Genomic DNA, 12,547 nt, shown 5'->3' with positions numbered 1-12,547 from the left:
ACATGTTTAATTTGTGGCAATGCATATAGGGCTTGTCTAACATGGTTAAGATAACCGCCGAAAAGCGTGTGAAGAAGCTTAACCTTGGATCAAACTTGACAAGCAACTAGATTTACTTACAAGTATTGCATATGCATGAATGTTGTTTTGTCGTTTTGTTCCATTTGCCCTCTTGTTGCCTATTTTCTTAAAAAGAATTATAGCCTAAGGCAAAATATTTTGAAAAATATGAGGGTTTGAGAGAGGTCACTCACATCAGTCCCAATTGGTGTTTATTTGGATCTTATTCAAGTTGGGACTTGATTGGGAACATGCAGCGCGAAGGAAGTTTGAAGATTTGCTGAAAAAGGTGCACCGGATGCTGCTGTCCAGCGTCCGGTCAGTTCATAGGAGGTGAACTGCTGGTGAAGGAGTGACCGGACGCTGCGTCTGTGCGTCCGGTCAGGAAGGGTTCAGCGTCCGGTCGATCGAAGGAAGACCAAGTTGTACTGACCAGACCCTGCCTGCGTCCGGTCATGGACCACCGGATGCGTCCGGTCCCGATTCTAGAGGAATTGGACCTCTCTGGAATCGACCGAACGCTGGGTGGTAGCGTCCGGTTGCTACCACCGGAGCGTCCGGTCAGTGGATCTCGCGCGTTTTTAGGACTCTTTTCCATTTCCTTCTCTGTCGCGTCGGGGGATCTATTTAATTCGGCTGTCCCTTTGTTTTTGATTCCCCATGACCTAGCCCTAGTCCTTGCCGCCACCTCCACAGCTCGCCAGCCGCGCGCCACCGTGCTCCTACCTCGCCGCACCGCCGCTGCTCACCCGCGCCAGCACCACCACGCCAGCACAGCCCGTGCCTCCCTTGCTCGCGCTTGCCCAGCCCTCGCGCCAGCCGCGTGCCACCATAGCTCGCCGCACCGCTGTGCTTCCCCGCGCGTCACCATGCCACTGCGTTTGACCGGCCCTCTCGTCACCGCGAAGCGCCGTGTGCTCTAGCCCCATATCCTCTCGGTAAGGCTAGATCCTTGTTTCAATTTCAATTTGCTTAGATCAAATTGTAATACAATGCGCTGATTCCAAAAATTCTAGGGCCACCAGTTCATCACTGCTCCTTATAACCCTAGCCCTTGCCGGTTCTGAGGATTCCCCCGCATGTCGCATCTTATCTTTTCTTGGATCGCTGATCGTCAGGTAGAAAGCCATTCGATTCAAGTTTGCATCTACATTGCTTTCTCTATTAGGGTTTCACATCTATTAGACATATTGTATTTATTTGTATATCCATCTATTCTATCGTGCAGCGAGTCGGTTCCGTTGTGGTTCTTGTGGCAGTTGGCAGTCAACTCAGAGCCAAGCTCGCGAGTACGGACCGAGGCCAAGCCTCAAAAGCGGTAGTTTGACAGTTGATCTTCATCAGCGGCAGTTCATCATCTTGTCAGTTCAGATGGCTCGCACCAAGAACGTTGGTGGTGGCCCAAGTGATGATGATCGGAGGCCCCCGCCTCGCTAGCCAGCTGGATGGAAGGGCAAGTCAACCAAGCAGGTGACATCTAAGAAGCGAAAGTACCCCGACGCAGAGACAGCGAGAGCAGTAGCTGTTGTAGAGGCCGCAGAGCGTGCTGAGAGAGGTGGTGCCCGCAGTGGAGTTGCCATTGCAGATCAGCTGGTTTCACCAGCAGTCAGAGCTGCGATTGAGGAGGTTGAGCGTCGTCACGGTAGTCCGGCTGAGACTGCCACATTTGCAGGACGATGAGTTGCCATTGAGGAAGGCCCATCAGCAGAGCAGGAGCCAGTTCAGTAGACTTAGGAGGGCGAGCAGGCCCAGCAGACTTAGGAGGCCGAGGAGACAGAGCCGGCACCCCAGCTTCGCCGCTCTGGACGGACCCGTGTACCAGTCTCGCCGAGGCCGCCGACACAGCGGAGGGGATCACGTCCTCCACCTAGACCATAGGGTCCACCTCTAGTGGTACACCTTGACTTGAGGGCCGCTATAGCTAGGCAGGTTCAGCAGGCATATGTGTATGGTTTTGGAACAAAAAGTTGAAAGGATCCAGCTGCAACTAACTTGATTGGATGGGAGAAAGTATGTCCTATTGATCATTGTTCTGGTCAGATTGCGCTTGTGTACCCAATTTGTTTTCTTCAACTAGAGTTGTGCTGCCATCCTCATTGTCAGGAAAAATTTCTGATTGTAGAGAGGGTGCAATCTTGTTAACTTGAAGCCATGTTGCTTCCCAGAAACTGTTTTCACTGGCACCTATCTTTGACAGGATCCCACTCGCTTTCATCACCATCAGTATGTTCTTGACTAACTCTGGGATAGCCTCTTGTAGCTTTTCAGTCCTCCTCCCTCTCACTTTGACTTTCATGAACTTCTCTATCATGTCAAGGACTTCCCACCACAACTTATCAAAACTGCCCTGTCCTGAGAGGTCTTTAAGTGACTGCAAGAACACCTTGCACAACAGTTTTACAGCATGCAAGAGAGACACCTCCATGTTTCTGAAATCCTTTGGTGAGTAACTCTGAGCAATCTCCAACAGTTCATCAAGCAACTGGAAAATAATGTCAAATGCCATAAACCATGTTGAAGACTTAACTGATATTCCATCAACTACCAAGCATCTGTGCAACGATAACAACGCATGGTTCCTCACTTCTTCCCTTTGATCCACGCACACCTTGCGTAGAGCCTGCACTAGCCGCAGCCACATCTCAGCAATTCCTTCCAATATTCTGTCTGCTTCTCCACCAGCTTCTCTAACCTCTCGTGACCATCGCAGAAGGCAGTTAACTGAGTCTGCCATTAGGTTCAAAGCATGGATAGATCTTTCTGCAGACCCAAGCCGAGATTCTGCAAACTGCCTTGATGCCTCCACTGAAAGGATGAAGTTGGCAGGTGAGAGGTGCGCTCCTTCTGACATGATAAAAACCAGGGCTTCAAATCCTGCATCAGAAGCATCAGGATGGCGTGCCGTGATGCAGAGCAAGGAAATGATAGTCCGCCAGCCCATCTGGGATTTGATATGGGTTGCATTGGCCTTGACAAGCCGTGTGACCTCCAAGGTAATGTTCTCACAGTAAGCATCAGCTACACGGGCATCAAGTTTTAAAATAAGCTGCAATGACCTCAGCAAATCATCTACCAAGTTTGCCTTATAGGGAAGCAACCTCTGACAGATGTGCAGGAGCCCAAAAACAGCCTTCTCCACTAGGCTGCAGGGCATCACCGTGGACTGGACAATATGGGTTATGTGCTCAAAAACATCCTGCCACAAAAGAACAATCCTGTCTCTGTTGTTTAATGTGACAGTAATTAGAAGCTCTAAGCAGAAGACAGCTATGCCTTCATCATCAAGTGAGCTGGTGATTTTCTGAGGTCTGCCTGCTGCCTGGATGAGGGCTCTTGCCAAATTTGAGAGCGAATCAGCTTGCAAGAATTTGCTCTCAGTGAAGATGGTACCTATTTGGCACTTCTTTACAGTCTCTGAAGCATTCCTCTGAGCAGCAAGTTGCTCCTCAGTTGGTTGGGACCTTGGTTCCTCAGCATCTAAGTACAGTAGTTGGCTGAACCTCCCCATCAGTCCATAAGTTTTCCGAGGAGTGCTAATTGGCAAAACTTGAGGAGCGGATGAAGTAAGTTTGCCGGGTAATGGCTCTGAAGAGGATTCCTGATCATCAGCTGTATCGCCAGTGAGGCGATCAGGAAGAAGTCCTATCTTATGCAATCTTAAAATACAATCTATTATGTTCCGCCATCCGCTGCGTATGTGATCACCATAAGCAGTTGCTATAGTGAAAACAGCTTCTGTTGCCATTCTAGCCTTGGTATCCTCCCCGAAAGCTGTTACAGGATCATCAATGTAGGAAGTGTTCAACAAAGTGGTGAATTTAGATAGTGCCACAACAAGATCATTCAAAACATCATCAAGATGATAGAATGCAGCCAATTTCGCCACTGACAGAAAGCCATCAATGCACCCTGTAAGAACCTCTTCATGCTCAACATTATCAAAAACCACAGAAACAGCAGCAACTGTTGGTCCGGCCATAACAGAAAACATGTCATGATCAAGAAAAGGGTAGGAGTCACAAGCAATGTACATTGATGTTCTCTTTGACCTCCACATTAGATCAACCCAACGACTGAAAGACATCTCAGAACACCCAGCTCCCTGCTCAGGAATAGTTTTGATTTCATTCCGGCAAATAGAATAATAAAGCTCTGACAAGAATTCTCTTGGCAGATCATTTCCTCCATTTATACGGCGATTGTTCCTAATAAAGTCTTCCTCAGTCATCTTCTTCTTCACCCTTACATTGTGCTGATCAGTATTGAGCAAGATTACAGAATATGATAACACCAGAGCTGCATCTCTATTAACAAACATTTGTGGTGACTGTTCATAATATCGCTCAGAAAAGGCCTCAAGAATTCTCTGTATCTTCTGTGACTCACCAGGAAGCCGGAAAGTTTCCAAGAAGAGCCTTAAGGCAGCATCCAAATTCATATCCTTGAAGTCAAAGGTTCTTGCAAATTCATGAAGAACCTGAATAGAGAATTCATCGTGATTACCCAGGTACTCCCCAAGAAGATTCTTGTCCAACCCAGGTGTGTACCTAAAGAACAGAGCAACATTGTGTGGATCAAGTTTTTCAGGCAAAAGATGAATGCCTTGTAGGTACTTAAAACCCTTCTTTTTGTCCCTATTAAAATGTTCAACACCAACCATTAGCTTTCTCTTGATGCTTTTTTGCTGGTGGACAAATTTAACCCACTGATCAGGATCATTACTGCTCTCACATTTCAACTGCCAGAAAGGAAAATATTCACTTATTTCTGGCACTGTTTGCTCATGATGTTGAGGTGCATTATCAATCCGCTGTGCCATTGCCTGAATGACAGCAACCAAACCATCCAAAGCAAGCACATTTAAAGCTGACAAAGGACTGTTCACAGGAAATGCGCTCTTAGACAGAAGGTTAGCTAACTCTTCAAAAATATTTGAGCACTGTAAATCACAGTCCATATTTGCATACATCTCAGCCATAAACTCTTTCTGCCGGCAAAAATCAATTAGAGCCTCAAGGGCAACTTCTTGCTGCTGATAACTTGCTCCATATCTACTCTGTGCTAATCTTAGGATAACACATGAGAAGAAAGCCTCTATTTGCAGCTTAAGTTCATGGCGCAGATGGTAAAAGAGAGTAAATACAATGCTGCACACTGTCGACAGGATCAGGGGGCTCATTGACAAGCCAAAATGCATTAGATTGCGGAACAATTCATCCTGTACAAATGCTAAAAGTTTTTGATGTCTGTGTATAGAAGAAGCTGACAACTCAACAGCTGAATTAATCAACCCCAGAGCAAAAAGCGGCACATCCTCATCAAAGTCAATTGGATTCATCCTTGGGTTCACCTCAATGTCTTCTGCTATGTTCAAGAGGGAGCACAAGAATTGCAATATCTCTACCATACAAGGAACCCCAAAGGGCTCCATCAAGTCTTTGTCTTGCACAACACCAGAACCATCTCCCACCTCATCGCCTGAGCTATTCAAACATACATAGTCACTCTTCCCGTTCTCTGTCCCCTCAGCACCCAAACATTGGTTCTTGCAACCAGCAACCTGCATAACAAATGCTATCAGCAAAATAATAAATTCCATTTAGTACAGGAAGACATGAGCCTTCCAAGTTCCTACTAACAAAAGCTTGGTTCCAAGCTAACAAGAGCTGATCTTAGTGTCAGACTGTCAGTATTTGCAAGGTGATCATATTGCTCAAATAACAACAATTAGTTCAAACTAAGAAGGACAAAAAAGGCTAGATCACTTTACTTGTTTACACTTCAGACCAATGTACATAAGCATAGTAGGAGTAAGATGAGTTATTATGCTGAGGGAGGATTGGTATCGCAGCAGTTTCCATGTTCATCAGCAGAGCAAAGTAATAGCGAGTATAACAATGCTCCATACCTGCTCGTCGGACAACACGGTGACACCAATGTCCAGCAGGCGGGCAAAGACAGTTCGTATAACCTCCTGCATTGTCTGGCGGGAGACACGCTGCAGTAGCTCCCCCTTGGTTCCAGCCTGCTGCACGACGCGGAAACATGTGTTGACGATCGTGCAGACGTGGCGGTTGGCAAGCGCCGGTGATGCACGGCTGCGCACGCAGGCGAGCAGCACTTGCAGGACCCTTGCCAGGACGGCCTCCTCGGACGCCGGGTCGGTGACCTCAAAGCGGCAGGCCGTGACGGCGTCGACGACGGCGGCCATGGCCTCGGCGGCGCCTGGTGCGCCGGGCCCGACGAGGTCAAGGGTGAGGATCTTGTGCAACGACGAGAGCGCAGCACCCGTGATGGGCGCCCCAGTCTCGTCGGAGCGGACGACATCGAGGAAGGGTCGGAGGTAGAGGAGCGGCTCGACGCCCGCCCAGCGACCGTGGCCCCACGCGGCAGCGCGGCGGCGGAGAGCCTTGAGCCCCGCGACGAGCGGGTGGTCGAGGTGCTCGTCGTCGCCCGCGCCGCCGTCGCCGCCGCCGTAGCGGACGCCCGCCCAGCGGACGTTGCGGCGCATGACGGCGAGCACCGTGGCGGCCTCTGACGCTAGCACACACGCCATCGCCAGTCGCGGCGCCCCGTGATCGGATCCTGCGCCTGACGGCGATGCTGCCCTGAGCCCGCACATGGATCCGAGCGAGCGCGCGGGGTCGGGGTGCAGCTACGACGGCGAGGGCATTTGGGAATTGAGATCTGAGAGAAGGGGGCACGTTGAGATCTGGGTCTGCTGTGGTGTACTGCGAGCCAAGGGCTGGATCTGGAAGAACTCCTAGTCAGTCATGAGGGTTTCTTTATTTGCTTTTTTTTTTCTTTTTCTTTTTACAATAAAAATACAGGTTTTGGGCGGGTTTTGTTTGGCCGAACATCCTTTTCCATCTTCCATTGGAAATCTTGCTGTGAATTACATCTCAAACTTCACAAAGTTGGTATATGTAACTAGGGTGAAAACGGTACGTATATTTTTCGACCGTATTCGAAACCGAATTTATTTAGAGGGGTTTAAATCTGTCCGTATCCGAGTTCAGATATTCAACATCCGATACCATATCCGTATTCGAATACTCAAATCACATATTTATGATGTCGATATCCAATCATATTCTATCCGGCATAGTTGACATTATCCGTATTCGAATCCGAATCCAGATAGAAATATGAAAATAAATGTAATATATGTGATATCCGTCCGTATCTGATCCGTTTTCATCCCTATATATAACCTTCGTCATCAATTTGACCACAGGTCCTATTTAGATCCATTAATGCTATTATATTAGTAACAATATCAAAAGGAAACTAACCAATAGTTTTCTTTATTAACAAAGCTACAGTATTAGCTAATATATTAGTTGAATCGTGTTTGGCTCTTATATTTTTAGAGGAGTAAAATGCGTTGGCGGTCCTCGAACTTGTTCGGCTGTGTCATCTCGGTTCCAAAACTCATAAATCGACCGTTTAAATCCTCCAACTTGTTCATCTGTGTCATCACGGTGCCTAAACTCTCAAAATCGCTCGTTTAGATCCTCAAACTTATTCGGCCGTATAATTTAGGTCCCTAAACTTGTAGATCACCCGTGTAAGTGCTCAAACTTGTTCAGTTATGTCATCCTAGTTCCTAAATACTATAAACTTGTAAATCCATTATATATTTATAGAACTGTCCAAAAATTATAAATCTGATTTTGTTAGACTTGTGGTAACATGTACTTTAAACTAGGATAAAACAAATCACTATGTACTTTCTATTTTTAACTCTATAGTTTAATAATTAAATATGCACATACATTTTTAGGATTTATAAAAATATGCATGCCTATTTAGTCATTTAACTACATTGTTAAAAATAAAAAGTACATGATGATTTCTTTTATTTCAATTGAAAGTACATATTACCAGGAGTCTAACAAAATTAGATTTATAATTTTTGGACAATTCTATAAATATATATTAAATTTACAAGTTTACAATATTTATAGCATTTAGGGACCGGGTAGACACAGCTGAACAAGTTTGAGGACCTAAACAGAAGATTTGCAAATTTAGGGAGCTATATGATACAGTTGAACAAGTTTAAGAACCTAAACGAGCGATTTATGAGTTTAGGGACCAGGATGACATAGATAAACAAGTTTGAGAACCTAAACAGACGATTTATGAGTTTAGAGACCGGAATGACATAGCCGACAAGTTCGAGGACCGCCAGTGGACTTTACTTTTTTAGAGTTTCTCCCTGGATATGATGGATTTTTAGTTATTTTATTTAAGTAACCATTCTAAATTTAACCAAGTTTATTGAGAAGAGTAATAACATCTGGCGGATCAAAAAAAGAAATTATGAAAATATATTTCATCTTGTATGTAATAAAGTTTATTTGATATTGTAACTATTATTGTCCTTTTCTACGGTTGATCAAACTTAGCATGGTTTGGCTTAGGGCAATTGAAAATCCACTACATTTAAGGATAGAAATAGTATTAGTACTTAGCTTAGGGAAGCTATAGATAATATCTTTTTATTAGCTAGATAGTCTATTTTGAACTATTAGTTAGGGTGCTTGTATGGAGAAGTCAAATAGTCTGGACTTTGACTAAATTTATATAAAAATGTAAACATTTATGATACAAAGTAAGAACCATTATATTAGTTATAGAATATATTTATAATAAATTTATTTAGAGACATAAATGTTAATAATGTTTGCTATGAACTTGGTCAAACTTGAGCTTTTTTGACCGGCACGCATCCCATAATCGCATTCTTTTGAGGATGGAGGTAGTAGTGTTAATTTTTAGCTACTAACAATTAGCACTAATGCATCCAATAGACCCTAAGGCTTGATTGTGTGGGAGTGGCAGCAAAGTGACCCAGCATTTTCTCTCTTGTTGGAAAAATTAAATCCTACCTTAGCTATGAAACGAACCAAGCTTTATTACATACAAATAGAAAGTACTGTAGCGTATTCTTTCAGTGTAATGTGTGATGAATTAAAAAAATATTATTTTAATCATTAATTACAAATCTAGAAGCCATAGTAATAAAATTGCAAATTTATTTACAATCGACCGTGAGGCGATAGGAGCCCAATCGGCGTTCTAGGGACGATAGGTACGTCCATATCGGCGTGCATTTAGGACAAGAGATCGCCACATGGTATAGACATCGTCCACGTAGGTGTTATCGTTGCCCATAGGGCAATCGGCATTCCAGGGCAAGCCAATTGTGCGGCAGAAGGTGTCAACACTGAGAAACAACAACAGTGCATCACACACATACCCCCTAAGTCTCAAATTAAATGACGATATAGGGCTTGGCGCGTCTACCAAAAACAAAGAGAAAAGACTAAAATATCTCTATCATCATTGTGATCTCCCTCTTGCGCTTCTCCTTTCTCCATCTAGATCCATTAAGGTACTCCTCTAGCTGTGGTCGTTGTTGGTATTTATTAACTTATCACTTGTTTAGTAGCCACCTATTATAAACCTATATCTCCTAACATTACTTTACTAGGTTATCATCCCTAGTGATGATGCCAGAGATACTTGTTGGTACTACATAGCATTACTACTAAAATAATACTAAGTAGTTCTTTATTAATTTATGTGACTAGGAAGAATATATAAATATATAAATGAAAATGATCTGCAAGCGCACAGATAATTATACCATTGTAGCACTTCACCCAGAAGTATTCTAGGTATCGTTATTTATATTTTTATCACAGAGAAAGTCTAGCATGGATATGTATTGATAACTTATACTATTGATGGAGAAGTAAACCATAACCAATATTCTACTCATAACAGGGGTAAGTCATAGGATAAGATATATATGATATGTATTGATCATTAATAATGATAAATCACTCAGAGTACTTCTTTCTATGGCATTAGCATAGTTAGGTAGAATATTAGAGGAATAATTTCTAAGTCATTCTTAATTACAAGTTAAAGCATACATTGATTAGTGCAATTACACCTAGTAGTTATGGCTAAGGTTATCTTTATATCTATACATAAGGGATATTACTAAGGAAGATTAAGAATATAGCTTGTTCTTACTTCGTAACCGGACCCTACTTGCACCTATATTCGGGGAGTGTGAAAGCATCTAGGCCCCTAGTTGAATTTCGGTGATTAATGACAATACAAGATTACTATGACTAACATTTGTTTTGCAGAGGCAAATAAAGTTAGGTCATGGTAATGGAGATCGATTGGGCAATCGAGGTTGTCATGCCCCTACGATGGAAATCATTTCGGTTTTCAAAGGATTGACGACAAGGTTAAGGATGACTAGTTCTAAGTGTCGATTAGAGTTGGAGAGACACTTAGAATAGTTTAGGACTTTGTTTTTCCTTTGGCCGTACTATTAAGGGGGGTATGAACGGGTAGCTTGACCGAGTTGAGTCTAGTGAGTTAGGTGTGGTGCACACTTATTAAAACTAGCTTTAGGTAGCTCCTATGAATGCCTAAGATCCTTTGGAGCAAACTTCATTCACATATGATCGAGAGTTGGAAGTGAATGGAGGGTCAAATACTGACCGGACGCTGGCTCCGATGCGACCGGACGCTGGCCGCAGGGTCCGGTCAGTTCATTTGACCGAGGAGAACAAGTCTGGTGTGACCGGACGCTGGAAGGTCAATGTGTCCGAACGTTGAGGGCCAGCATCCGGTCGACTCCAGTAAGGGTCCAGACTTGAGAAAGTGTGACCGGACACGTCTGGTCAGTGGTGACCGGACCCTGAGTATCCAGCGTTCGGTCGATTACAGTAAGCATCCAAGAGCGACCGGACACGTCCGGTCAGTACTGACCAGACCCTGACAGCGTTCGGTCATCACTTGAAAACTGTTGCGCGGGTTGAACTGACCGGAGCGTCCGGTCAAAACGATCGGAGCGTCCGGTCATCCCGCAGAAGCTCATAACGGTTCGTTTTTCAGGCTGCCTTATAAATAGAAGCTCCACTCGTGTGTGGAGTCACTTTTGCTCATTTCAACAGCTGAGAAACACGTTTGTGAGTGCTAAGAAGAGCAAGGTCCTAGTGAGGTGTTTGTGATTTGAGAATCCAAGAGTGAAACCTCATTAGTGATTCAAGAGTAGACAAGTGTGCATCCATCTTCTCATTAGGCTTCGCGTAGTCAAGTGAGAGTTTGTGCTTGTTACTCTTGGTGATCGCCATCACCTAGACGGCTTGGTGGTGATTGGGAGCTTGGTGATCACCCGGCGAAGCTTGTGGGTGACCCAACTCAAGTTGTGAGCGGCTTTGGGTGATTCGCCGCGACGAAGTGTCGAAGAATCAACCCATAGAGAGCACTTGATCCTTGCGCGGATCAAGGGGGAGCTACACCCTTGCGCGGGTGCTCCAACGAGGACTAGTGGAGAGTGGCGACTCTCCGATACCTCGGCAAAACATCGTCGCGTTCCTCACTCCATTTACTTTGAGCATTTACTTTGAGTATTTACTTTGAGCAATTCAATACTTGTCTTTACATTCGTAGAATTGCTATGCTAAAGTAAGTTTGGAACATAGGTTGCAAGTCTATTGTGCGTTAATTTGATAGAAACACTTTTCTAGGCACAAGGGGTTAATTGGGCTATCCGTAGGATTTGATTATTGCAAGAAAATTTAGAATTAGCCCAATTCACCCCCCTCTTGGGCATCTTGATCCTTTCAATTGGTATCAGAGACTCGTGCTCACGTTTTTAAGCTTAACCACTTAGAGCAAGATGTCTCATGGGGATGGACCTCCTCCTATCTTCGAGGGGGATGATTTTCCATATTGGAAAATTCGCATGGAGGCATACCTAGAAGCTCTAGATGTTGGAATTCTTAGAGCCGCCTCTCAAGGGTTCCCAACACCTAAGAATGCCGCACAACTTCAAGGCGATGAAGTAAACTATGAAAAATGGAATGCAAAGGCTCGCAACACCATCTTTAGAGGCCTTTGCAAAGATGTGTTCAATCGTGTAAGGAACCACAAAGACGCCCATGCACTATGGTCGGACGTTTGTGCGCTCCATGAGGGAACCAAGAGTGAGCGTGAGGAACGCTATCATCTTGTAATTAAAAAGCTAAATTCTTTTGAGATGCTTCCCAAAGAAAGTGCTAATGAAATGTATTCTCGTTTAAATGTTCTTGTAGAGAAAGTCAATGGGCTTGGACTTACTCAAATGTCACCATCCGACATTGTGAGAAAGATCTTGAGTGTCCTCCCCATTGACAAATATGGGCACATTGTGACCGTGCTACATCAAGGTGATCTTTCCGCCGCTACACCGACACAAATCTTGGGAAAGATCAATGCTCATGAGATGTATATGCACATCACGTCACAAGATGGCTCATCCTCTACAAAGAAGAAAGAGAAAGACTTAGCATTCAAAGCTAGCCAAGATAAGGGCAAGGCAAGACTTGAGTATAAGAGCTCAAGTGATGAAGATGATGAAGAAAGTCTTGCTCTCATGGTGAAGAAGACCGCCAAGATGCTAAAGAAG

General features: G+C 44.4%; 1 protein-coding gene across 1 annotated transcript; it reads right to left on the bottom strand.

Annotated features, from left to right (window-relative positions):
• Positions 1-2,005: 2,005 nt before the first annotated feature.
• On the bottom strand, positions 2,006-6,818 carry LOC136527862 (ARF guanine-nucleotide exchange factor GNOM-like). Its single transcript, XM_066520717.1, has 2 exons — positions 5,969-6,818; positions 2,006-5,620 (listed from the first exon to the last, which is right to left on the bottom strand). The coding sequence occupies exons 1-2, from the start codon at positions 6,680-6,682 to the stop codon at positions 2,078-2,080; spliced, it is 4,257 nt and encodes a 1,418-aa protein (XP_066376814.1). The 5' UTR covers positions 6,683-6,818; the 3' UTR covers positions 2,006-2,077.
• Between the last annotated feature and the right edge of the window lie 5,729 nt (positions 6,819-12,547).

Source organism: Miscanthus floridulus, chromosome 2 (assembly GCF_019320115.1).
Source record: "Miscanthus floridulus cultivar M001 chromosome 2, ASM1932011v1, whole genome shotgun sequence".
Classification (NCBI taxonomy): domain Eukaryota; kingdom Viridiplantae; phylum Streptophyta; class Magnoliopsida; order Poales; family Poaceae; genus Miscanthus; species Miscanthus floridulus.
The sequence above is the reverse complement of the archived record's forward strand: the minus strand, read 5'-3'. Positions and strand labels throughout refer to the sequence as shown.